Here is a 25,797-nt window from a genome sequence, read left to right as displayed (position 1 = left end):
CCTCTACATCAAATCACACCCTTGTTCCATAAACACGCGCACCATATCTCCAACAACGTCTTTCAAATCCTCCGCAATCTCCTCAGCAACACAATCCTCAACAACCCCATCAACATACTCAACCGTCCACCCCAGCACCCGTCCCGCCTGAACATTCACCGCGAACACAAGATCGTAGTCCCACGGGTCATTGAAGCCCTGGAGAACCCACTTAACGTCCCCAGAAGCAGAAACCAGCTCGAGGCTATCGGAGCCGCTGTTGCGGATGTTCACGAGCGTAGAGTATTTCTGCAGCGACGTGGCTTTGCTCGGGAGGTCAATATCGAGGGACCCGTCCTGGGACGGGGACGAGGATTGAGAAGTGCACTGCGCATGCAAGTCCCGCGCGAGATCTCGTGCCGATATACCCCGGTGAACGTGGGTTTCGCATGTTGGAAGACGGATGTACGGACCAACGGCATTCTCGATGCCTGGGACTTCAGGGCGATCGGAGAGGACGTAGTCGAATGCGATCGTCTCGGCTGGACTGGATACGTCGGCTGAATGCATGTGTTTTGCCAGCACCGTGCTCCAGGCAGCCATGAAGAAGCTGGAGACGGTGATTTCGTTGGTCTTGCACGCTTCCGGGATGTTCGTGGCGAGGTCGGTTGGCTCGAAGGGGAGGGTCACGACGCGGCCGGCGAGGGGTAGGTCTTCTTGAGTTGAAGGTGTGGATGATTGAGGACGGATCGAGCGAACGTATTCCCAGAACGGAGGAGCGTCGAGCGTAGTGGTAAGGTTCCCCTCGTATGCGTCGGCGAAATCTTGCATGACGATCGAACGAGACGCCGCGTCGATGATGGTGTGGCTGAACTCCAGGTTGCAGATCACTGACCCGTCGTCCATCTCGCGGAGAACCATGCGATGGGGTGGGAGGAGTTCATCGTCGTGGCAGCTCGCGATAATGCTGGTTTTGTTGGTTTTCCTGCGTAGGATGGTGATGTTCGGCTCAACCTCCTTCAAAACGATCGCAACGAATCGTTCCTCCTCATCGCTGTACTTGAACACCGTCCGTAGAGTAGAATGACGATGAACAACTTGATTCCATGCATGCGATAGACGATCCATATCAATGGATTCCGAACACTCCGTGGCTTTCTCGATCGTCCATGTTCCTTCCACGCAGTAGAACCATGGCTCCTGGTACTGGCGGCTAAGCATATGCTGCTGGATTGATGAAGGCGTGTAGATTTCTTCCACATCGCGCTCGATACTCACCCCGTTGATCTCCAGCAAATGAGAAACATCCGCAGGACAGACAAAACGCGTTGACGGCACAGTCTGGTCGAGATCCAGATCCAGCTGAATAGCCGTGCAGAGTAACTCATGAAACGTCCGCATCAACCCCCCAACCCGCTCGCGATGCGCAATGTCCCGAGAAAACGTCAGGGCGACAACGAGCTCGGAGCTCGGCATCTCGATAGACGCCCCAAGGTCAAACAGCGAGAAACGCTCACAGTCCGGATGCCCGATCTCCGCAACGCGCACATTCTCCGAGAACAGTTCTTGGTTGTGAGCCCGTTGCACGACGCTGCCCGCATAGTTGAAGACGAACTCCATTTCCGTGTGGCGTGGATCATTCCCGAAAACCTTTCGCCCGTTCGACGAGAGGTATCGGGCTGCCCAGTATGGATGGCCGTTTGCGGGCACGGATTGGCGGCGCTCGGATGCTGCGAGAATGGCAGTCGCCATGGTGGGCAGGGTATCTCTTGGAAGATGCATCGGGTATGCGGCGCTGAACCAGCCGACGGTCTGTGAGATGTCCAAGGAGCCGTGCCAGGGCTCTCGGCCATGGCCTTCGATGAATATTGTTGGGGTTTCGCGCTCGGGGAAGACGTGCTTGAAGGCGAGTGCAAAGGTTGCTAGAAGGACGTCCGTTGGATGGAGGGTAGTGGTAGTGAACTTGTCTAGTAGTTCTGTTGTCTGTAGAGAAGTGAAACGGAACTCAAGTTGGGCCACCTCACCATAAGTGTTGAGTATTGCTCGAGAGCTGCATTGCTGCCAGAAGCGAAGATCAACCGGCCCTGGCGCAAATGGGAGGACAACTTCAGGTACAAGAGATTCGGCATAGTTTGCCTGCTCGCGACACCACTGCTGGAAGGTCAGCGCCGGGCGAGGCAGATTGATCATGGCGCCATTTTTCGCTGCCACCAGTGCTTCGTGAAGGTCTTTCAGAATGATTCGCCACGAGACAAGGTCAACTACCAAGTGCTGCACGCAAAGGACAAGTGTTGGGTTTTCACTGTCCGACTGCAAATGCGCATGGAGAAGGATGCCGTCTTCGATGCTCATAGGCTCGGTGCAGAAGGTGCTGTAAGATACTGCAGCTTCGGTGTAGATTCGATAGAAAGATTCAGGCTTGATATCCTGCCCAAACGGGACTTGTTGCATCCATTGCCCCATGTCCTTCGTAAATCGAGCGGCCAGCATCCGGTGCTTCTGGATGACGTGGTTCAAGGCATCGCGCAACATGTCAGGATGGACTTCCTCAGTCAACTCCACGCAAACCCGTTGCTGAAGGCCAAGGCTAGGGTGAAAAATCTTGTCAAAGTACATCTGCTGAACAGGCGACAACGCAAACGGCTCGTCCTTGTCCTCGGCTATCTTGGTGATTTTGGTTGTGGGTGAAGTCGCGGTCACCATCTGGCCGATTTCCAGCAGAGTGCGGCCCGCAAGGAGCTCGCGGATATCGATGGCAAGACCAGCTTGGTGCGCCAAGTGGCGAGCCTCCATGGCCATGATTGAGTCTCCGCCGTTGCGGATGAAGGATTTGTCGAGGTAAAGGTTCTGCGGCTCCAACTTCAGGGCTTTGAGCCAGATGGAGACCATGGCGTCTGACGTGTCCAAGACGGGGGTACCAACGCCTTTGCAATGGAAGATACGGTCGTAAACTTCCTTGTCTATCTTTTCAAGCCAGCCGCGAACTTGCTTGCGGTCGGCTTTGCCGGAGGTCATTTGCGGCAGGTAAGGCAGAGACAGCCACTTTGAGGGGACCATGGCCGGGGTCAGGATACTCGAGACGTGGTTGAGAAGACGTGCGTGGTCGTCTTCTGTCAAGCCCTGGGCACCGTCAAACAAATCACCCGTAACATCGGAAGAGTCCTTGAAGCATAGGACAGCGACCAGTTTCTTCTCACACAGTCCAGACCGAGGGTACTCAACAACAACACTATGGACAAACTCGCACTGCAAGATAGCCCTCTCAATCTCAGCAATGTTGATCCGCTGACCACGGATCTTGACTTCGAGATCCTTGCGTCCGTGATAGGATATCGTCCCAGACGCATCCATGCTCGCCAAGTCACCCGTCTTGTAGACTCGCTCGCCGCTTTGCAGCCTAACAAACGAGGACTCCGTCCGTTCTGGATCGCGGAAGTATCCACGCGCAAGGATCCGTCCGGCAATCACCAGCTCGCCGACCTCATTGTCCGGAAGACGACGCTCGACATCGTCGGGGTCAACAATCCACAGTTTTCCCCCGACAGCGTGTCCAAGGACATGGCCGGTTCCCTTGAGCCCGGTGCGGTTGCTAATAACGCAGGCAACGCTCGCCTCAGTCGGGCCGTAGACATTGAAGAGCGTAACGCGGTCAGACCATTTATCGTTCACATCTTCTGTAAGAACTTCTCCGCCGGTTTGTAAGCTGCGAAGCGTAGAGACATCGTCGGGATGCAGTGTACGAGCAGACGTTGGAGTCAAAAGGGCAGCCGTGACGCGTGCGGAATTGATAAAAGGAGCGATGGCGAACCGATCATTTTCAGAAGGGTCGCAGACGCATCCGCCGTGGATCAACGTAGTGAGAATCTCATCCACGCTGACGTCGAATGTATGGGGGGCATATTGGAGGACACGGCTGTCGGGACCAAGTCCTAAGACAGCGCCGCGGGTGATTGCGCTGGTGCAGAGGGCGGCATGCTCGATGACAACCCCTTTCGGTTTACCCGTGCTGCCGGACGTAAAGATCATGTAGGCGGCGTTGTCGGGACTGGCGGTTGGGAGAGAGAATGGAAGAGTCATTGTTTCATCGCAGGTGAGATCGGTTTGGTCGATCGCAAGGAGCCGAGGACATTCCAAGCCCGCCGCTTTCTCGGACAGAGACGAAGTGGTGATAAGTGCGCAGGGCTCGATGTCGGCGACGAGCTGCTTCAGGCGATTTTCTGGATGGCTGGGGTCAAGCGGGACAAACGCAGCGCCGGACTTGAGCACTGCGAGGACAGCGACGGAATACCATGTCGATTTGTTCATGAGGATGGCGACGCGTTGCTCACGGCGGGCTTCCAGGATTTTCAACTTCTCAGCCAGTATTGAGGATACATTCGACAGCTGGGCGTACGAGAGCGAGCCATCATAGGCGAAGATAGCCTCGTGATCCGGTCGCGCGACGGATTGTTCCTCGATCAGATCATGAATGCAACGGTCAACCTTGGGGCAGTCGTTGGAAAACTCCAGGTCCGTTTCGGCCGGGGGCGACGGGGGAGTTTTGGATGCGATCGCTTCAATCGCCTCCTCAAGGCATTGTTCGAAGATCCCGACAATCTCTTCTGCTTGAGTGGGCGAGAGCGAGTCGCGCTTGTAGTAGAAATGGATCTGCCATTGGTCGATGCTGTAGACGACTTTGAGGCGGACGGTGCTCTACCACGGAAACATTAGTATCGCATGAAGTAGGGACGACGGGCTTTACTTACCTGGCTAATAAGAGACGTAGTATTTTCAGGGAGATGAAAATCCAAGACATTCTGTGCGTTTTCTGCGCAATGGAAGGTAATGATAGTGTTGGTCACCAGCGGGCCAGCAAGCTGGAGAGACTTCTGAGGACTGGAAGGAGGAGTGGCCAGCAAGCCCTTGTCGCCCGATACTTGGACAATGGTCACAGAGTCGGTCTGATAAGCTTCGTCGAGGGCAGGGGCTTCGACAGACTTTGAAACGTTGCGGATCGTTTCGCGCCATGATTGCTTGACAATGTCGAACTGGGTAAATTGGGACAGCTGCAGGAAGGACTTCAGCTGAGCATGGTCTCCAAGAGAATCAGGAGCCAAGGAACTGAATCCATGGCTTTCAGCCTCAAAGTGCTCAAGCTGGGTATAGATATTGTGCGCTCCAGCACTAGGAGAGTAAATGGTGGGGGGAGCCATCACAGATGTGTTACTCCAAAAACCCAACAATAGATGAACAATCTTGCAGCAAATAAGATTTAAACACAAAGATTCTAGATGTATGTGTAGATAAACAGAATGTTGGATAGGGATAAAGAAGAGTAAAGATTGGGGATGTGTAGAGATGATGGAGGAGGTGCCGTGGAAGAAATAATGCAGTTATAAATATACAAGCAAAGAGGAGTGCAGGAGTAAGAAATATGGGCTCTGTAGCAGTTCCATTCACTGCAGCAGTGAATGCTCTGCCAGATTTTGGGCTCTTCACTTACTTGCGGATAGGCCCGTCCTTTGCTTTGCTGAACTCCTACACCCAAGGCATCAACCTGTTTTGCTTCAGCCGGAGAGGATTCAGGGGTTAGTCTGTTCTTTAGAACTGAACCTCTTGCTTGGATGAGATGGCATGACCTACTTGACAAATGGACGCTATTTAGACACACTAAGCTCAAGTGAAAGGAGCCTTCACTAAGGATTGAAGGTCCAGGCCTCCTGAACATACCAACACTGCAGCTAAGCTGATGTTTGAGCCTATCTCAAAGGCAGACAGTTTCATTTTGGACATTGACCTCAACTGAAAACCTTGTGCACCAGTTTGGCGATCCCGGATGGAGATTTACGCCAATTCATAGCAGTGTTGCTGTGACTCTGACTGAGAGCGAAGGTCAGTAATCAACCCTTGGGAACATTCCAAGCTTGTGCTGATTCTCGCAAGTGTCATATTTGTCTTTTTGGAGTGTCTGGCCAGGTGAACTTGAAGACGCCCTTTACCAACATCTGCTGTCCTTCTCACCACAAAATCGTCGAGAGCCTTTAATCGTATAAAGGCCTTCGTCGTCTCTGAAAAAAGCTCCCAAGGTCCCAGAGGATTGTCCAGGGTTGGGAATCTTTGCATCGAGGGAAAGGTGACGGTGAAGATAACTCTAGCAACCTTGGAAGGTTGTTATCGGGCCTGGGCAGCATGCTCAGAAATGAAAGGAGGTAGAGTCTGGAGGGTTCCATCAGACTTCCAGAATGCATTGCTCGTACCTTCCCGTGGAGTCTAATGGCTAATGCTCGCCACTGCAGGTCAAGTACACACTAAGATCCAAGCCTCCTCTCACTCAAAAGTCAAAGGGACCACATCCTCAACTACTGTCTGGGCTTAATCCCCAGCGCAGCGTCTATCAGATGGTTGTCGTAACACAGCTTACTCTCTAAAGGATGAAAGGTAGTGGCAAACCTAGTATTTTTGCGATTGACAATTCATTGGCAGCGAAGGGCTTGTTGATTGGCAAAGGGAGTATAAAAAGCGGCAAGATGTCACCGAAAGGCCAGGCACCAATTGCGATATGGACAGTCAAAGCGATATATTTACTGGCTTGAAGGTGCCGTTGTCCGGACAAACCCCGTCACAGGGCAACGGTGTTCTTTATGCGCTGTCAATAACCGACAATGCCCTTTGGATGCCTTCTCAACTCTATCGACAAAGGCCTTTGTGACAATGCGCTTCAGTATACCATTTACTAACTTCCTCTGTCCCTTCCTTTGTCATTCACTACACTTCGCAAGGTATATAAACTCCTCTGGATTTGCAATCTCTTGACGATTCCCATTCTCTCCGTCTTCCACACTCCTCCGACACCTCCGATCATCTTGCAAACACCAATCTTCTTCACATCTCCATACTCGAATCAAATCTCGTTCACCTCTCCAATACGATCAAGATGGCAGGGGTCGCTGCTACGATGTGTCTCCTCTTCGTCTCGCAAGACCCTCTCTGGGCCACGCTCTCTCTCGCGCATCTGCGCTTCCTCTCGGAGACCGGTTCGACCTCCAGCTAGAGCTCTTCCTTTCCAACGCCATGGCGACTGAGAACTATATGTTCTGCCGACCTTTCGATATCATTCGTCGCTTTCTTGCCCTGCCAGGATGAGCCCAGCCAGGTCCGATGCTGCAAGGACTCTGGGCAAGATCCTCATGACCTAGGGGAGAGAGAATACGTTATATAACGAAATTCCCATGTCCTCGCCGATGCAATTGTCCGCCAGAACACAAGATACCTCTCTCTCTCACCATGCAGTTGTGCTCTCGCTTTTCGTATTTTCCTGTCTTGTAGCATGTTGTGCTTTTGTTTCCCCATCCTTACCCTATACCCATGCTTTGCGTGAATCATGTGTCTATTTCCGTTGCTTGCGTTATGGGTTTCGTTCATTTGATATTTCTGTTAGTTGTTGTCCTCAATTCTTTTCTGTGTTCCTTCTCGTGCTCTCGTTCTGCAATTTACACTTTCCATGTATACAGCGTTATCGGTGGGTCTCGCAGGTTATAGTTTTGATCTCTCGTTTCCAGCCATTGTATCTAGCGGTCATGGCATAGCTATAGCGATTATATAGCAAAATCCTTACGGCTTCTTGGATTCAATTGTCTCAACCTGCCTACCTCCCTTATCGTTCCTTGGTAGTGTCGTAGGTACCTACAGTATCTGTAGATATTAGGGCTACTCCCGGGAGATTCCAAGGCTCAACCCCTTCGGAACATCGTCTTTTCAGATAAGGTCTGGTCGAGTGTTTCAGTAGCCAAGGTTTTCTCCACGTAGACCGAATGGAGATTCCTCCCTTGTGTCAGGTTGTAATTTACACTCCTGAGAAGCACCTCAATTCCACCTGATTCAGGTCTGAAAGCGATCCTCGCAGAAACACCAAATTTCCATCATACCTAGGTTAGGGAGCCTTATAAACCCACTTATTTAATCAGCCGGAGCATCTCATCAACTCCCACCCTCCAGCACCAGCATAATCAAGAATTATTCCCCGTCACAGCCCCCCAAATATACGCAGCCCACCCACCAACAACAAGCATCACCAGCGCCCCAAAGCAACAAATCGAAATTACCCGATTCCGCTCCGCACAAGTCCCAAGATGCCACTCCCGCAGGCGCTCCAGATGCGCCGCGCCAATCGTCATCCTCCTCTTGCGCGTCCACTGCAACGGCATCAAACTCTCGTTCACGAACGACCCAACCAGGATCGCGAGCCCCACTGCCACCGCCGCCGCAGCGAGGAAGAGGTACACCCGCACGACGCGATCGTAGGAGTCGTTGTCGGCGTCTTGGAGGGCGCCGGTTATGATGCGGACGATTATGTTCATCCTGTGCATTGTCAGTACACTATCTCTAACGGATGTTTGGTTGGGAGGAGTGAGGTGGAGGGAAGGGGATGTACGCATTATTCATGGTGACTTTCAGCGCATACGCGGCGCCAAAGACGGACTGGTGCCAGAGGGTGGTGCGGATACTGTCGACGATGGAGGTTGGGCCGAACGAGACGGCGATGGCGTAGATGCCGAAGGAGGCGGCGGTGCCGGCTTTGGTGTTTGCGAAGTTGACCAGGACCATGGAGAGGAAGATGCCGAGGCCGCAGGTGCATACTGCCTTGATTGTTAGATGGTTTGCGCGGTTGGTGATTAAGGGTTTAGGGGCACTTACGGACGCTCGCTCGGTTACCCAGGACGTCGATGAAGACGCCTAGGACTGGGACGAGGAAGAAGCCTGAGTAGTTCCGTTAACGTATTAATTTCAAAACCCAAACTGCCAACGGTGGACTTACCCGCATACTGCGACAACGAACTATACCACCCTGCCTTGATAGAATCAACATCAAACCTCTTCTCCGCCAGCTCGGTCGCATTCTGGCTGAAGACTAGCGCGGTGCTGGTCTGGAACAGAGAGAACAGTAGGACAACCCAGAACATCCATGGCAACTGAAAGATCTTATGGAGTTCGAACTTCTTGTTCTTCTCGGTCAGGACTTCTTTGGTCGCGGTGTCCTGCTGCCCGGTGTAGTGCTTGTTGCAGTAGCGCGTGAAGAAGTAGAAGATGGCGGTCGCAAAGTTTGTAAAGACGTTCATGAAGACAGAGGTCCAGAAGACCCAGGCGAAGTTGCCTGTGTTCTAATCATTTTATGAGGATGAGTATGCGAGGAGTGCAGGTGGTTCGGGGGAGTACCTTGGCAATGACATTTGCTGTGGATTTACCGACGAAGCCTCCGATCTATATCAATATCCACGGTCAGTCGATTGTCACCTCCAGATTCATTCATGCCAGGATGCACTATATACCTTTCCAATCGCCAACTCAAACCCCAGCGTCGACGCAAACCCATTACTGGGCGGGAACCACGACGAAAACATCTTATACTGCGCGATCTGAGTCGCAATGTCGCCCAGCGCAAGAATAACACGGCCGCCGATCATGAAGTTGAATGAGCGCACTGTGGTCGCTGCAGCGACGAGGATCGACCCGATTGTATAGACAATGTTCCCGTAGACAATCATTTCTGCGTGAACTCAGTCAATAAGGCACGGGACGATGAATGGAACAGTGAATAGGAAAGACGTACCAGCCCCTCCGACTCGATCGGTCACAATGCCGCTGATCAAAAGCAGCACGGTCGCCATAAAGTCCTCGCTTGCTTCGAGCAGGGAGAATTGCGTGTTGGAGACGTTCATTTGCTGTATGGGTAGTGGGTCAGTGATGCACTATTGCCAAACATGAACAAAATGGACCTTCTTAATAGTACTTTTCATCGCACCCGTCACACCGGAGCTCCAATGCGAGCCGAAACTGATGCATGAGATGAGGAAGACGGCAAAGAGCTTCGCAGGTAGCGGGGGTGGACTCTTTCCGTCTGTACTCGTAGAGGCATCGGTATTGGCGTCTCCGTCATGGGATGGCAGTGAGACGACAGGCTCTTTTGCCTCGCTGGGTAACTTTTCGGAGGCCATAATATCGCTCGAAGAGACGTTGTAAAGATACTAAAGTCCGCAAGCCATTACTACTGGGAGGGACATTGCGCGTTAAATACTTCCTGTAGGGACCACCGAGAAAATTTGATCAGATAAGATGTCAGACCCACTTCGACTCATGTACTCCACGTAGAACGATATTTGATTGGACATTGGTCACTGATTGATAAGATTTCGGGATCTGTCCGAGACGGGAGGGTCTCAACGCGCGTTTTGCACGAATAGCATGATGCCTGCCAAAGTCCCAAGCTCCGATGACCGGTGAACTGGATCCTAGCACTCGGAAGCCACAACTGCGTCAAGTAGGTGGTCCGATACATTCTCGTAGCCTGGCAGCTTGTGTGGATTCTGGACCCGGAGCCACGTGGCCTGACATCTGCGTTCGTAAGGCTGAAGATGTACCCTTGCTGCTGAGGTTGGGATTTTTCGAGTCGGTGAAGGTGAAAGGATGTTGAGAAGCCCTCGGCTGTTCTCCTGGCCTCCATAGGCCAAAGTTTTCTTGAGTTCCGAATATTGATTTGGATTTTTCACAAGAGGTTATTTTGGTCTGTTTCCAAGATTGTGTTTGTTGTCTTGGGTCGGTAACTGAATAAAGAGAATATAATAGAATCTCTGTCTTCTTGGTCCAAACCTACATGGAAGAGTGGTTCTGGTTTACCAAGATAGCCGACTGTAATTGCAGAGGCTTTGCAGTTTGTTCTGGATCTTGGCTCGCGATCTTCCCGCCGCAATAAATATATCTGGCACAAAGAAAAAGCCCTGGCTAAAGACCAATGAACCATCCGCCATACACTTCAGACCAAATCGATATCAAGATTCACACTCCAGGCTGTGCACCATTTCAGACTATGTTAGATATTACTGGTGAGCTCGCCAGGTGCTGGCAATCAAGGGAGAGCGAGTGCTGTCATGTGACCAGACAAACCCTTGGTTACCTGGGTGCCCTAGAACAGGCCAGAGTGTATGACTTCTGTTCAGCATCTGCCATTCAAACAAAATAGGAACCATTTCATTCATTGCTTCAAGTATCCATGTTGGTCTATATATATACACATACAATTAGGCACCGAGAGCACGATATCAGCCGCTCTCAGCCAAGCCACACTTCATTTGTCACGTAGAGTCACCATTATGGATATGTTTTTAGAAAGGCAGGACTAGGTTGACGGCCGCGGCATACCTATTTCCTCCTGGGAATCAATCAGTGCTTTCCATCCAATCCGCAATCATGCTCGGTGATAAGTCTCCATATCCCTATCCCTAGAATATCCAGACCCCCTAGTAGGCTTCGAAAACGTCTTCCTCGAATAAACAAGCCCAAACCCAACACGCACCGCATTCCTCGCACTCCCACTCCCAGGCCTCGCCGTCACAACCGCTACATCAAAGCCTTCCTTTTTTGCATCATCCAGTCTAGCCCTCAACAGCGCCGTCTGCACGCCCTTCCCCGTGTGTCCGGGAAGCGTACTATCGATGTAAAGCTCGGCGACGCGGCCAAAAGCTGTATCCAGGAACGCCAGCGCTGCGGTGCCAGCTACCTCGCCGTTTATCTTCGCGATGTAGAGTTTCGTATCGCGGCGGAGGGTTGCAGCTTCGGCCAGGGCTTGGAGGAGGTGTGCTGACCTGCCGCCAGCGAGGAATCCGGCGACTGAAAAGCGGATGAATAATGCCATCGCTTCGGAATCATTGTCGGGGACGCGGATGATTTCGATGTTGCTGGCATTCTCGTCGTCCTCCCACTCCGCCAGGTCCAAGGCATGAACGGCCATATACTCCCAGGCAACCTGGTACCCCCTCTGCAGCAGGAACGCGGAGGCACTCGGATGAGCGACCGGACAGAGGTTGATATACACCGGGCAGTCGATCCTCCGGAAATGGTCTTCGATGGTCTCAATGTCGTGCTCTGACACCGGCCCGTCCATGCCCCAGCCAGCGACCTGGTTCAGTTTCCACACGAACTCGGGCTTCGTGGTGGCTATGACGCCTGAACCCAGCTGCTGGACGGCAAAGGAATTGTTTGGAAAGCTGGGCAGTTGTTTGACGGCTTGGATTTGGGTGGTGATGAAGGTTGCCTCGGCGGCTTCGAGGAGGCGTGCAGTGGCGGCTGGGTCGTTTGGCATGGTGTGGGTTTAGCGGGTGTTTTGGGAGTAAGAATGATTTCTAGGTATTTATTTGAAGGGCTCATTGATTATACTGCAAAGCAGAAGTGTATTTGGGTCTTAGATCAAGACGAACGCACATCTTTATATTGATGCTATGACTCATTTAGTGAGCATCTCGCCTCCGTAATGGCGCAATCCTTCGGTTTAATCCTTAAGTACCCAAGGGACCTTCTCGATGCTAAGTCAAAACAGTCTCATTCCCGACTCCCTCCGTACAATTGACTAAAATCGTCATGGACGGAAACTCCCCCCCTGGCAGAAACGCCTTGCTGCTATAGTTATACGTCGGACTCAGCATCATAAGCTGCCCGACCGTTGTCCCAAACTCCTCCGCCAGATCCTTGTAGACGCCCCAAGTAAATCGGTATGGTTGAATTACGCAATGGCTGGGCTCGCAAAGCGGGACTTTGATGAATTGCCCGGGGGCTAGCTCGTCGTTTGGACCAGCAGGTACATCGCCGAATGCAAGCGCCGTCATGGACTCGGTTGTGATGTTGAGTCTTCGCGCGATGATGTCGTACGTGTCGCCGTTGACGGTGTAGTAGTTCCTTGGTCCGCCGTTGATGCAGGCTCGTGTTCTAGTTGTGTTTGGGAGGAGGCAGGTCTCGTTGTCGGGTTCGCAGGTTTCTGGCGGGATGAGAAGTGTTTGGCCGACGTTGGGGACGATGGTGACGTCCGCCATGAGGTTCTGCCGGCCAATGTCGCAAACGCCGCGGTTTGTGGCTTTGGCGACGTCGAAGACGGTCGTATTGGGCGTGGTTATAGGGTAGAGGTATGTCGTGCTGTTGAGGGTGCTGGGGTCGCAGGATGTGGACAACACGATGGCCGGGAGGGAGAGGGCCAGGAGCGCGATCAGGGACTTCATCCTCCATGCAACCATTTTGACCATTAGCTGGAGTAGATAGATGTGAGACAAGAAAGCGATTGGCATGAACGAGTTGGCATGTCCGAATTAAATACTCGCGGACGTTGGTCAATTAATGAAATGTCCGTCTGTCTTCAGGGGCTCGCTGGCGTAGTCTGAATCCACGCTGATCAATGCATCTATGCAGCGACTATCTTTTTGCCATCGCAAATGAAAGTCCTGCAATATCTTACTCAACTATCTTGCATACGAAGCTCCTCGTACTCGCCCCGCTGACCCACCGACATGACCGCAGAGCAGTCCGAGCCCTCGCAAACTGGCCCTTCTTCCGGTACAAGCAACGCCGATCAAACCGCACAGATTAGGGCTCCATGAAACATGAAACGCGTTATCAGTCAAGGCTAGTTCAGATCTTCTCTACCTGCTTCTGGTCACAGTTCATCTGCTCCCTGATTCTGTGTGTACATTCTCAATTCGAATATGCGCGTATATGCGCATTAGGCGCTTACTGCTGTCGCCTCCACCAACCTCTGTGGCAACCGGTCTATCCCCTCCTCTTCCCATGAAGCTCAGGCGTGCGGGCAGGTATAGGCAGCTAATCCATGGACAGTTGCGCTGGATCAAGCGGCGTTCTAGCACGACTATCCCAGGATTCAATAATGGCCGCCAAAGCTCCCCGTCCCCAGTGGAGAAGCGCTTCGGGAGTCTCCCAGTTCCAAGGTTACCGCTGTCCGCTACTAACCTACCTAATGGGAGGCGTACGATACGCACCGGCTGTTCAACGCGTTAATAGCCGCGCCCGCGTCCAGTAATACACTCAAACTCTCTGCTGCGTTTCGCGAAGCGGGGAATTGTATTGGGAGACTGCCATTCAGAAGTCCCTATGCACATTCACGCCCGGCCTTTCCAGGAGAAGTTGAAGTCCTTTAAAGTATACATGATTTCCAGCCAAGTGCAGTGCAGTAGGCCTTCTCCACAATCTTTCAACAGCGTTATAACTAATTCATTGTTGGCACCCTGCAGAGGCAGCGACGACCAAGTCTGCACATGTAATCGCCTGAGGCTGGGCCTTTCACCGATGGACGAACTATGGAGGTGTAATTCTTCTGGCTCACTGATGGTGACAAGATCGAGAAGACTCTCATGGATGTGCGGTTGGAGTTTGCTAATCAGCATGGTATGCAATGCATTGCCCGCGACACATACCCTACCTCTTTAACAGTACTGTAGAGCCCAAGACATGGCTATCGTCGGAGGATATGGTATCATGACATTCACCACCGATGATCTTGAAAAGTGGCTTCTTTCCTCGTTTGAGATTCTGCAGATGTATTTCGATATCACTGATGAGGAGGTGGAGTTGGATGGTGTCAATGACGATTACGACAGCGGCGCTGAGGAGGACGTTACTGAGAACTGACATAGGTAAGCCCCCTGCTTTTTAAATTTTACCGGCGTGGAAAACCGCCTTTTGCTACAATCTCAGACATAAACCTTTATAAAGGGCACACGGGCATATTCGCCTACTATGGGGACGCAAAGAGATCTATTGAGGCCGAACGGAATCTGATCAAATCAAATCTATGAAAATTCAAAAAGCTCACACGAAAATCAACCATAGGAAAACATCTTGCGTACTGGCAATATTAAAATAAGAACATAATCGTAATGTAGTTCTTGTCCTCCAACCTCTCACATCAGAGGTGCCGAAAGCTTCATCATTTCCAGAATCATATCCAAAACATCCTTCTTGCAGTGAAGATTCTTTATGACCATGTTCCTGTCGCCATCAAGAGACCCCTTACTTCTGTCTCGGTGGAAATTCTTGTTCCGCAACGCGTAGAGCTCGATTGCCAGCACCGCCGTGTTGAACTTGAGGCCTGTGAGCCCCTCTGCTTTGGCCTTTTCTAGGGCTTCTGCCAGATAGTGCTTTAGGGGGCGATCTGTGGCGGCGGTGGAGATGTTGGGCGTATCATTGTTCTCATCATCGTTCATCCGATTGTCGTCCATTCTATTATCATCCGTCCCATCATCGTCGTTCTCATCATCGCAGTTCCCATCGCTGTCGTTCTCACTGCGAAGGTCTACCTTCAAATAAAACCAAAATGCACAAACTTTCGTAATGGTTGAACCCTCGTCTTGCATCAGCGGCAGAAGAAGATTCCAAAGGCTTCCGGCATAGTCACCGACCTTGGCAAGGACCGGCGTGGATATTGTGAAGTGTCTTGTTCTGACCAGGGTTGCCTTGCGGGCTTCGAAAAGGGCTTTGGCCTCGCGGCTTGTCAGCATACACGCTCGGTCTTCACCAACTGCCTCAGCCAGTTCCCGACCTGCCCTCTTCAAGTACAAGTAGGTGCCGTCCGTGCCGTTGTGCTTCTTGGCTTGGTTGTTTTCGCGTTCGGCGAGTTGGAGAGCAAGATCGTCGATTTCGAGATTTCTCTCGAATTGTAGAAGGATATCGTTGTAAGCGTACGAGGAGCCATTGTGGCATGCAATTGGTGAACTGTTGGCGTCGTACGACGAGGGTGGCGGGGTGGGCTTTGACTCCTCACCGTCAGATGAATCAGAGTTAGGACTTTTGAAGAAAGACCGATATGTTGCAGGAGTGCAAGGGTCGGAAGGAGAAGAGGTAAAGCGGAGTCGTCTGAAGAGGATACGCTGGAGGAAGAGCTCATTTTCGATGTTGTCATGTGCAGAGCGGAATGCGATAAACAAACTGGAGAATTTGAACAAACCTAACTGTTGGATAGGCAGTGGTAGGAGGATGGAAAAGCTCTATATGAAGAAGAAACGCCAACTGGGGGAATCCCGGGGTATTTATCCTAAGCTGTCAGGCTCAAATCGAGCTTCAATTGCTACACCTCTTTGTGCCGTGTCTTTATTGTCGCTTTGTGCTGACTATCAGATTCATTTTGTCTACAATGCCTCTTTATGAGGAGGTCCCACAGTGTCTCTCTTGTCGATAACGACAGATACTCCAGCAGCCACAGCTTGAGGTGAAAGGCATCTGCCATTTCACACAATCCTGCCAGACTACAGGGTATGTTCTCGATAGCCCTGGAGCCCGTCAAGCTTGCGCTTGTTGAGAAAGTGCCGGGGTCGGGATGGGAGATGAGCTCGGGGTCCTTTAGCTTATCTATGTTGCTTAGTGGCAGCGTCATGTCAGGGCGCCGGGTACACAAATATAGATAGAGATATAAGGAGATGCATTCTAGCGATGTACAAGAACCATCCGACCTCGGGATTATGATTCTGCCCGGACTCCCTATTCTCGGTCTTCATTGTCGCATCTCTTATATGATGTGCAAGTAGAGACTACATACGATAGTTGAAGACCTATAAAAAGCGATAGTACACTAAGGAAAACCAGTAGATTCCAGATGCCTGTTATAGTCTGTACAAAAAAGGCTACAGTCAATAGATCTTGGTAGACATACAAAGTCTTGACAAACAAAAGATACGCTCACATATTGCTACCAAGTTCAGGCCAAAGTTGCTCAAATTCGGCCCAGCTTGATCGTAATTGATCCATCTCATCAGCATGTTCTTTCTGGCGACGTTGCCTGTTTTCATTTCGACCTTTCAAAGGCGAGTCCTTGGACAACCTCCTCAACCCATGCGAGTACAGATTCATCATACCCTGTAGCGCCTCACGGTGAGTATCTGATTTGAATCGCGACTCATTCAATCTCGCTATGTCAGCCTTCGTTATCTGATCCTCAGAAATCGATTCAGATGCATAGTCGCGGTGGAACGTCCGATTTCGTAGGGAGTAGATCGCAACCACCAGGACTGCCGTTCCGAATGACATGTCTGGCCCACCCTTCTTCTGGAGCTCCTCGAGGCATTCTTGCAGCATCGATTCCACTTTCCGCTGGTGCCGCGGAAGCTTTGCATTTCCCCGCTCGGCTGACAGCTTGTTCCAGAACAAATCAACATCCCTGTCTGAGTCTTTGAAGTCGCGATGCGTTTGCATGAAAGTCAGGATGCATTTCCAGAGACACCCCGCATAATCACCGACGGTTGCGAGATCTCTCAGGTCAAAGGTGGATTCGTTGAAAGAAAGGATTTGCGAGATTAGGATGTCCTCCTTGGTCGGACCTTGGGGGGAAGAGAGCCAGGTTCTGTCGAATGTTAGCTTCACATGCTGTTGATTGTCCCGATAGGGAAGAGAACATACAACGACATATTGCTGCTCGGCTGGCTGTATGTGATGCGGACGATACGCGATGTAGAAAGTGATACTGCAATACTAGAATTTGTTGTCCCAATAAGTCGGAGTCGCTTGGGGAGCGGTTAGAGATATGAACAGAGCTGGGTGACTCCTGAGATATTTATCCCAAGCTTCCCAGCTTTGAAGCTATAGCTCTTTGTGAGGATGGCTTACTGAGCTCTTTAGGCCTGCCTTTAAGTGTGGTTTCCGGTACGAAGTGCTTTGTTCTGGTATAGCCACAATGTCTCTGATCAAAAAATTAAGAAAGGAAACACTGTCTTATTCCATCGCGACTCTCCCTGGATTGCGCCTTGTTTACATTGCGTTCTTTCTTTCGACGACAAAGACAATAAAAACACCATTAATCGGGCGTAAAAAGACATAGCCTTGGAGCAAGTCACTGGCGGAAGCCCTAAGAGCCAAATTCCCCCGCCCCTATGTTAACAACTCCTTTATGTTAGCTTGAAGATGAAAGCTTAATAACGTTCTCTTTCTTTATGAAGAATTGTAATCTGGTGTCCTCAATGCTTTTCTCCTGTTGATAATTCCACTTTCACCACGAGGTTGCTAGCTTCATCAAAAATTAAGTCCCCGGTGCTGTAATAGTATGGTAGGTCATGTACATAAGATCGGGATCCTACCCTGCCGTCCAATGGTTATTCCATCTTCCTGTCCGAACCTGTGAATCTGAACCTTGAAACAACTACCAGGTTAAAAATACGGCGAACGCTGCGCGATTACTCTCGCGAGAGGGTTGAAGGGCTTTCAACTGTGCCTTGGTTGGGCAGATGAAGGTATTCGTCAGGCCTGAGTCGACCCGTGGGACCTGAGGAGCACCATATTCCAGACGTACCACAGATAATGAGAATGAGTGACTTGTTAAAGAAAAAAAAGTCCTCAAGCCATATTACGAATGTCTAGAGCAACTTCTGTGACATGGCTTGGTATCTCGTGAAGCTCGGGAAGTATTTGCTCGCAGACCGCCTCTGGGATACATATTTCTCAGTAACAGTAGCTTATATATGGGATCCATGTTGCCTGTCGGATCTGGTGGAGTTCTGGAAGTGCGAGGTGTTTGTTTGTCTGCCTCTCGAGGGCTTAGAACCAATTGTACTATAAGAACCTATGCCTGGAACAGCAGCAAAAGGAAGCCCTATCAAAGTGAGAGTGCTGGGCGGATCAGTAGGCATGGGGGAATCACCTGTACTTAAAGTGCAAAGAAGGCAGCGTTTATATGGTGCCATATGTAGGTAGAAAGACACCACAGTTGTTATTTATTCATGCAAGCGAAAGAGAATATATTTTGTCTGTATATGTAACAGAAAGAGTTCAATCTAGTTCAATGGAAATGAATCAAATTCATCATCACCGTGTCCACAAGCCCTAGCAACAAATTCAAACTCATGATCGTTTCTGCAGATTGATAGGCCACTCCATTCTTCCCCCAGTATGCTTTGACACTGTCCATCACCCGCTTTCTCATCTTGGTCTTTAGCAGTGTCGAACATGTACCGAAGGACTGCTCGACAACCCATCTGCGTCCCAGCGCGTCGCAGGTAGTTCCTGGTATCGGGTGGCCACTCGCTCTAATTGTGACAGAACCACTCAAGATTTCCGGCGGTGGGAACTATTTTGGTCTCCAGACACTTCGCCGCGATTTGGAACATATTCGCGAAGCCTCTTCGAAGTTACTTATTCGTTCCGAGGTTGTTTTCTACATCAGGATCAAGGTGCACGAGTATGTGGTCATTGGCGTCGATCCAATAGGGGCCGTTCTCAATTTCCTCCTGACCAAAGTCGTAGTTTGTCTGGCCCTGATAGATCAACTAGAGTCTCATTCTGGCGGATAGAGACCCTCCCACGCACTCTCCGCATGTACATCCGTTTCGTAGGCATTCGTCATTAGGCACTGGAGTATCCTGTCCTGAAAGCAGAGAGAGACAGGACACTGCGGTGTCGGGGAACCGTCTGAAGTAGTCTGATGCGTCCACGGTCCTTCGAGAAAGAACAAGCCTCTTCTGGGTTCGCATGGTCTCTAATTTGTCCTTCAATGCTTCAAGTGGGGTGTACCCACCAATATCCCGAGCCGCCTTCCAGGAGTCGGCTTGGGCAACATTCTCAAGTAGCCACTGAGTACTGAGAGGTTTGAACTCACAAGCTGTGAGATGCAGAAGTGTGGCTTCAAAACCTGTTACTTCATCCCAGCCAGTCTTGTCGTCAGAAAAGGCCACGAAAAACGCCCTGAGCTCATCGTCCTCTAGCGTGAGAGCTGCATGATGCAGCCGCAACGAGTCGCGAAGTCGTTCCGCTCTCCTTCTTTTTATCTTGGTGAATGGAAATGTTACATCGCATGCTTCCTCCTCGGGATCATCCTTATTGTCTCTCCGCGGGTCGAAATCGGAAGCCGCAGCCAGAGCACGAGACGGATGCTGAGAATCAAATAAAAAAGCAAACCAGTGAGATGCTCCGATACGGCGAAATCCACACACTCGCCAAAAGCGAATAGCCTCATTTTCGGCTTGAGCCTGGAGCGTCAAACTGTGTTCATCCGACTCGCCCACCAACTTCGATCTGATAACAGCTGTTAGTATTCTCGGGCTTGCTAAGGCATGGAGAGTTCATGCTGGCTCAACCGCCTCAGGGTCTGCATGTCCACGTGCATGTTCCTTGCTCCCTCTTTTGTCTAGATAGATCTGTTAAGCTCCGTTTAGGAGCAGAAACATTATATTCTATTCAAGGCCTTGCTGGCGTAGCTCGGGTTCTCCAGCTGCAACAGAAAGATCCTCGATTACGAAAAGAGGGCCCTCATCAAGCTCGCTCCCCATACGCCAGCTCCTCTTTATACTGGATGTTCCTTATACTTGGCCTTCACAGTTCCACATCGATCAAACACTTGGAAGGTCATATTGCTTTCCCCGAAATGTGATCGTATGCCTACTCGATCGATAAACCGGGCTTGAGCTGTCGCGACATTGGCACCGTCGCAGGTGAATTTAGCGAAAATGTTCGTCAACCACTCCTTGTCGAACTTGCTTATTCCCTTATTGGTCTGGAAGAGCCGAACCTTCAGCGTTCGTGCCGTGTTTCCGATTATGGGATACTCGTGTTCTTCAATGTTCTCTCCATAATCCGAATCGTCGCTCCTTTCTTCGTTCCAAAATTCTTCTTCCTCAGAGTCATATAGGTCAAGGCTGTCAAGGCTAACATCCGTCAACTCATGGTCTTCGAAGTCCGCTCCTGGTCATGAAGAATTGTTAGTACAGCTTACATCTCTCTGAGGTTGCCCCTTACCATCCCGCTGTTGGCTGATCCCGGAATATAGTTGCGCCAGGTTGGATCTAGTATATTAACTTTGGTTATATAAAGCGCTTTATAATACATACTTTATTAAAGTAAATTAAAAATACATGTTAATTTTAAATTTATATTAATAAAATAAATATATAATAAAAAGTAATTATATTATATTTATAATAAATACATATAATTATTACTATAAATTACTAGGTAAATATAAATTAAAAGTAATAAATATAAATTTACTAGGTTATATATTTATAAATAAAGTTTATATTTAAGCTAATTTATTATTACTTATTAAACTTATTATTAAGATTATTTATATTACTGGCGTTAAAATATATTTTAAAAATTATATAATAAATGTTATAAATATATATTACTAGTATTTATATATTATATATAATATAAATTAATATTAACATGGTATAAATACTATAAATAATATATAGTTACCTAAAGTTTATATGCTATAAAAATAGCACCTAATAAATTAATTTAATAGTTTTAATTTAGTATTATTTATTATTTAAGTTAATTATATAAGCTATAGGACACTAATACAGGATTAAAATAAATATAAATATAAATAAAAATATTAATTTAATACTAATATTAACACTAATATTTAATATTAATAAAAATTTAAAATATTAAGGGCCCGTGTGCTGCCATCTAAGTTAATCCTAGTTTATTAAATTAATATTAAGTTAGGAGCTATTAATATAATTATTAAAAAAACCTTATATTATTAATAAAAACTTACTACTATAAGTAGTTAGTTAAAATTACTATTTATTATTATATATTATATATTAAGTTTAAAGTGCTATAAAACATTATTTTTAAATATAAGCTTGTATTTAGGAAAGGTATTTTATATAATATTAATAAAGGGTAAGTTAATATATTATTAAATTATTATTATATTACTTTATACTAAGTTTACATGTTTATAAATAATATATAAAAAATTTATAAAAATAATAATAAATTTATAAATATACAAGCAGCTAAGCCTTAATAAAATTAGCTTTTTATATAATTTAAGTATATTTTTAGTATTTTAAAATATTTTTATATATTTTATAAATTATTTTTTTTAACTATGGTATGCGCTTAAAGGCTAGTAAAAATTAATAAAATTATAATAGGTAAGGTAGCTAAGGTTATAAAAAAGTTAATTAATATAATAAAACTATTTATTATTTATATAAACTTACCTTATAAAGTAGTTTTATAACTTAAATAAGTTAATATTATAAAAAGGTTAGTTAGCGTGGTAAAACTATTTACTATTTATATAAACTTATTTTATAAAGTAGTTTTATAACTTTAATAGGTAAAAATAAGTTTAATTATATTAATTTATCTTATAAAAATAGCAAGTATCGTGACTTTTAAAAAATAAATAAAAAAAAATCCGCGTGATAAAAGGTGTTTAATTTAAAAAATAAAGTAAAAATAACCTAGTAAATATTAAAATAGTATTAGGTATATATATTTAAATAAAAAAATAAGTTAGCAACACCTTTTTTATAAGTAATAAGTATATAAAAGCTTACTAAAATAAATTATATTATATATTTAACTTACTATTTTAATTAAAAGCATAATTAGCAGTAAAAATAACTAGTAAAAGTAGGTATAGTATACTTAATATACTAAAATTAAATTATAAAACACCTAAAGTCCTATTATATTAGCATAGGTAAGTTAGTAATTATTATATAAATTTATAAACTAGCAAAGCGTACTACTATTTACTATACCTAAGTTAAACTTTTATTATTATTTATTATTTATATTATTATTTACATTATTATTTATATTATTATCCTTATTATTGTTTGCTGGGCAGCATCTTTAATATTATTTATATTATTCTTAGTATTACCCTTAGCATTATTAATACCTGGGCAATATTAGCATTATTCTTAGTATTATTTTATTTACTAGGTAGTATATTTAAGGTTAGTATTATTTATATTATTCTTAGCATTACTTTTAATATTATTTTATTTATTATTATAGCTTAATTAATATTTTTAAAGTATTTATAAAGTAGCTATTAAGTATTAAGTTTTTTAGGGCTTTTAATTTATTATTATAATTTATTTTTTTATTTTTTATTATATTATTACCCTATTATAAAATTAAAAAATAACCTTAGGCTATTTAGCTTGTTTTTTAGTATTATAAAAAATTAAAAATATATTTAGGGGTGTTTATTTATATTTTTACTTAAATTAAATTATATAATCTTTATATAAATAAAGTAGTATTATAAAAAGGCTAAAACTTAGGTTTTTATAATAAAAGTTTATTAGCTTATTTATTTTTTTAATACTTTGTTTACTACCTGGATAAAGTTAACTTAGCTTTTAATTTTTAAATAGGTTAAAATGTTTATTACTATTACGGGGATTTTAAAAGTAATTAGTTATTATTAAATACTAAAATATAAGCTAGGTTTAAACTAGGTACTTTTAAAGGTAAATAAATAAAAAATTTAAAATTTTAGTTAAAAATACTATAAGAACTAATATTATAATAAAAAATTAAGGCCTAAATAAAGCCTAATAAAAAAATATACCTAATAATACTTGGTAATCCATGCTAACACCTACTTAAAAATTTTAATTATTAAAATACATTTAGTAATAATACACTAAAATATTTTTAAATATTAAAAAAAATAATTATAAATAGCTATAGATAAACTTAAATATAGCTAAAAAAATTTTTAAAATTATTTTTAAAATTAATAAGTATAATTAGGCCGTGAGCAGGATAAGGGTAAATAAAAAAAAATAATTTTAATTATTATAAAAAAAGGTATATAATTTATATTAGCTTTAGGGTTAGCAAGGCTTTTTTTAAAAATATAAAATTTTATATAGGCTAGCTACCTAATTTTATATACCTTTAAAATTTAAAAAAAAAGTAAGGGGGTATCCTTACTTTTTACCTTACTAGCTAAATTATATATATTTTATTATACCTAAATTTATAAATTTAATTAAACTTTTTCTCGCGGGGCTTAAACCTTAAAAAGTTAGTATAATAAGTTTAATTTTTATAATATATAAAAATAAAATTTAATAAACTACCTAAGCTACCTTAGCTAGTATAAATAAAACTATAATTTTTATATATATTTATTTTTGTTATCACTGTTATGGTGTTGCAACTGCGCAGTGTTGCAATGACGTAATCCGGCGGCCTGAGGCTGCTGGGTAAAGGAACTTTGGCGCTAAACTAGCCGCATGCTAAGGTAGCAGCTAGTTATATAATATATAAAATACTAAGTTTAACTTTAAACTTTAACTTAAAAAATTAGTAATTAGTTTTTACTATAAATATATAATATTTTTTTTATTATAATAATTTATATTTTTTAAGCTTATTATAATATATAAACGCGACTTATAATTTTAATTACTTTTTTTTAAAAAAAAAACCTATTTTATATAATAGCTAGGTAATAAACTTAATCCTAGGAACTAGTAAATAATATTTTAAAAAAATAATTATAAATTTTAACTTAATAACTAACTAATATATCTAAAAAAAAATTTATAAACTTTTAATTAAAAAATTTTAAAAGCACCCTTATTATTAAATTTTAAATTATATAAAAAATATTAAAATATAAAGGGCCCGCCCAGGGGTAAAAAAATAAAAATAATAAAAAAATTATTAAAAAATTATAGGTAATATTAAAAGTAATTTTAATAAAAAAAAAATTATAAAAGTAAGAACGTTATAAAAAAAAAATATTAATAAATTTATACTTAAATTAAAAAGGCACGTTAATAAATTATAAAGGCTAAAGCTAACTAATAAATATATAATATATTTATTTAATTTATTAAGTAATTAATAGTTTCCTGCTAAATAAACTTTAATAATCTTATAATTTTAAAAAAGGCTGCTAAAGGGGTTATAATAATAATAATATAATTTAAAAAAAACTTTTTAAAAAAGTTACTATTTATAAAACCATACTAGGTAAATAATATTAAAAAAATTTAATAATTAAAAGTTAAATATAAAAATATACTTTAAAACCTTTTTAACTTACTACTTAAATAATAGCTATAAAATATTTTAATTTATTAAATTTTTAGTAAAAAACCGCAGGCAGGAATAGTTTAATATTTATAAAATAAAAATTATATTTACCTAAAAAAATTTTTTAATATATTAATTAAAATAATTAATAATAAAATAGTGCTAGTTAATAACTTATTAATTAAGTAGGGTAATATAAAGTAGTAACCATGGTAAATTATTAAGTAATTTATATAGTTATTAAACTAAATTAAGAAATACTTATTTTATAAGTATAATAATAATTAGCGCTAAAAATACCTGTACTAAAAGATTTTAAAAAATATATAAAAAAAGTTTTTTATTTATAAATATTAAAAACTAAAGCGCTATAATAACTATATATTATATTTAATAAGTATTAAAAATAATATACCCAAGCAAAAAAAAACTATTATAAAAAAAAAAAGTTTTTTAACTAAACTTATATAAAATTATTAGTAACCAAAGTTAGGGCGCTTTTTATTATTAAAAAAAGTATAAAAGTAAATACTAGCATAAAATAACCTAATAATTTAAATAATTTTTTATTTATAAAAAAGCTATACCTAGGCAAATACTTAAACTATAGCCATGCTAAATACTTTAAGTAATATTATTAGTTACTAGGCGGAGGTTAAAAAAAAAATACCTTTATAATAATAACCTTTAAGTAAATTTAATAATATAAAAAATATAAAACCTTAAAGCTCTACGCGGTGCAAGCTTTAAAAATTTATATAAAATAAAAAAATACGCCGCGGGCCTAGGTAATTTAAGTAAAAATAAAAAAAAAATAAAAAATAATAATATATAAGGGTTTTTATTAACTTTAAAGTAAAAGTAAATTTTATAAATTAGTACTAGGTAAAGTCTTACCTAATATAAAGTAAAGGGCTAGTTTATAAAGTATATATAATTAATAGTTATATAGTAATATTTTATAAAAAATATATATTTATAATTTATACTAAAGATTTTACGCGTAATATATAGTATTATTAGTAAAACTTTAAAGCTATTAATATTAATAATTATAATATAATTTTAGGATTTTTATGGCTGCTAGCCGCGATGCCTATTTTAAATTAGTAAATTAATAATTAAATATATAATTAAAAAGTAAAATATAATTTTAAATACTTATAATATATAATAATAGTATAAGAATATATTATAAAAATTATTATA

General features: G+C 43.8%; 6 protein-coding genes across 6 annotated transcripts; all 6 read right to left on the bottom strand.

The window, feature by feature from the left end:
• Positions 1–3: 3 nt before the first annotated feature.
• On the bottom strand, positions 4–5,171 carry DSM5745_07591 (uncharacterized protein; the record flags this gene model as incomplete). Its single annotated transcript, XM_026749607.1, has 2 exons — positions 4–4,671; positions 4,725–5,171. The coding sequence occupies 2 exons, from the start codon at positions 5,169–5,171 to the stop codon at positions 4–6; spliced, it is 5,115 nt and encodes a 1,704-aa protein (XP_026601639.1).
• Positions 5,172–7,971: 2,800 nt separating this feature from the next.
• On the bottom strand, positions 7,972–9,950 carry DSM5745_07590 (putative MFS transporter; the record flags this gene model as incomplete). Its single annotated transcript, XM_026749606.1, has 8 exons — positions 7,972–8,316; positions 8,407–8,594; positions 8,653–8,715; positions 8,774–9,116; positions 9,172–9,216; positions 9,285–9,502; positions 9,566–9,677; positions 9,732–9,950. The coding sequence occupies 8 exons, from the start codon at positions 9,948–9,950 to the stop codon at positions 7,972–7,974; spliced, it is 1,533 nt and encodes a 510-aa protein (XP_026601638.1).
• Positions 9,951–11,197: 1,247 nt separating this feature from the next.
• Positions 11,198–12,091, bottom strand: DSM5745_07589 (GNAT family N-acetyltransferase; the record flags this gene model as incomplete). Its single annotated transcript, XM_026749605.1, has 1 exon — positions 11,198–12,091. The coding sequence occupies one exon, from the start codon at positions 12,089–12,091 to the stop codon at positions 11,198–11,200; it is 894 nt and encodes a 297-aa protein (XP_026601637.1).
• A 220-nt stretch (positions 12,092–12,311) lies between these two features.
• On the bottom strand, positions 12,312–13,013 carry DSM5745_07588 (uncharacterized protein; the record flags this gene model as incomplete). Its single annotated transcript, XM_026749604.1, has 1 exon — positions 12,312–13,013. The coding sequence occupies one exon, from the start codon at positions 13,011–13,013 to the stop codon at positions 12,312–12,314; it is 702 nt and encodes a 233-aa protein (XP_026601636.1).
• A 1,677-nt stretch (positions 13,014–14,690) lies between these two features.
• DSM5745_07587 (uncharacterized protein) lies at positions 14,691–17,186 on the bottom strand (the record flags this gene model as incomplete). Its single annotated transcript, XM_026749603.1, has 3 exons — positions 14,691–15,714; positions 16,466–17,122; positions 17,179–17,186. 3 exons carry the CDS (start codon positions 17,184–17,186, stop codon positions 14,691–14,693), a joined length of 1,689 nt encoding a protein of 562 aa, XP_026601635.1.
• A 1,851-nt stretch (positions 17,187–19,037) lies between these two features.
• On the bottom strand, positions 19,038–20,116 carry DSM5745_07586 (uncharacterized protein; the record flags this gene model as incomplete). The annotated part of the gene is made up of 2 exons (XM_026749602.1): positions 19,038–19,782; positions 20,073–20,116. The coding sequence occupies 2 exons, from the start codon at positions 20,114–20,116 to the stop codon at positions 19,038–19,040; spliced, it is 789 nt and encodes a 262-aa protein (XP_026601634.1).
• Between the last annotated feature and the right edge of the window lie 5,681 nt (positions 20,117–25,797).

The sequence above is a fragment of the Aspergillus mulundensis genome, assembly GCF_003369625.1.
Source record: "Aspergillus mulundensis strain DSM 5745 chromosome Unknown scaffold_8, whole genome shotgun sequence".
NCBI classification, from domain to species: Eukaryota; Fungi; Ascomycota; class Eurotiomycetes; order Eurotiales; family Aspergillaceae; genus Aspergillus; species Aspergillus mulundensis.
Note: the sequence above shows the minus strand (reverse complement) of the source record. Positions and strands in the feature narration are given on the sequence as shown.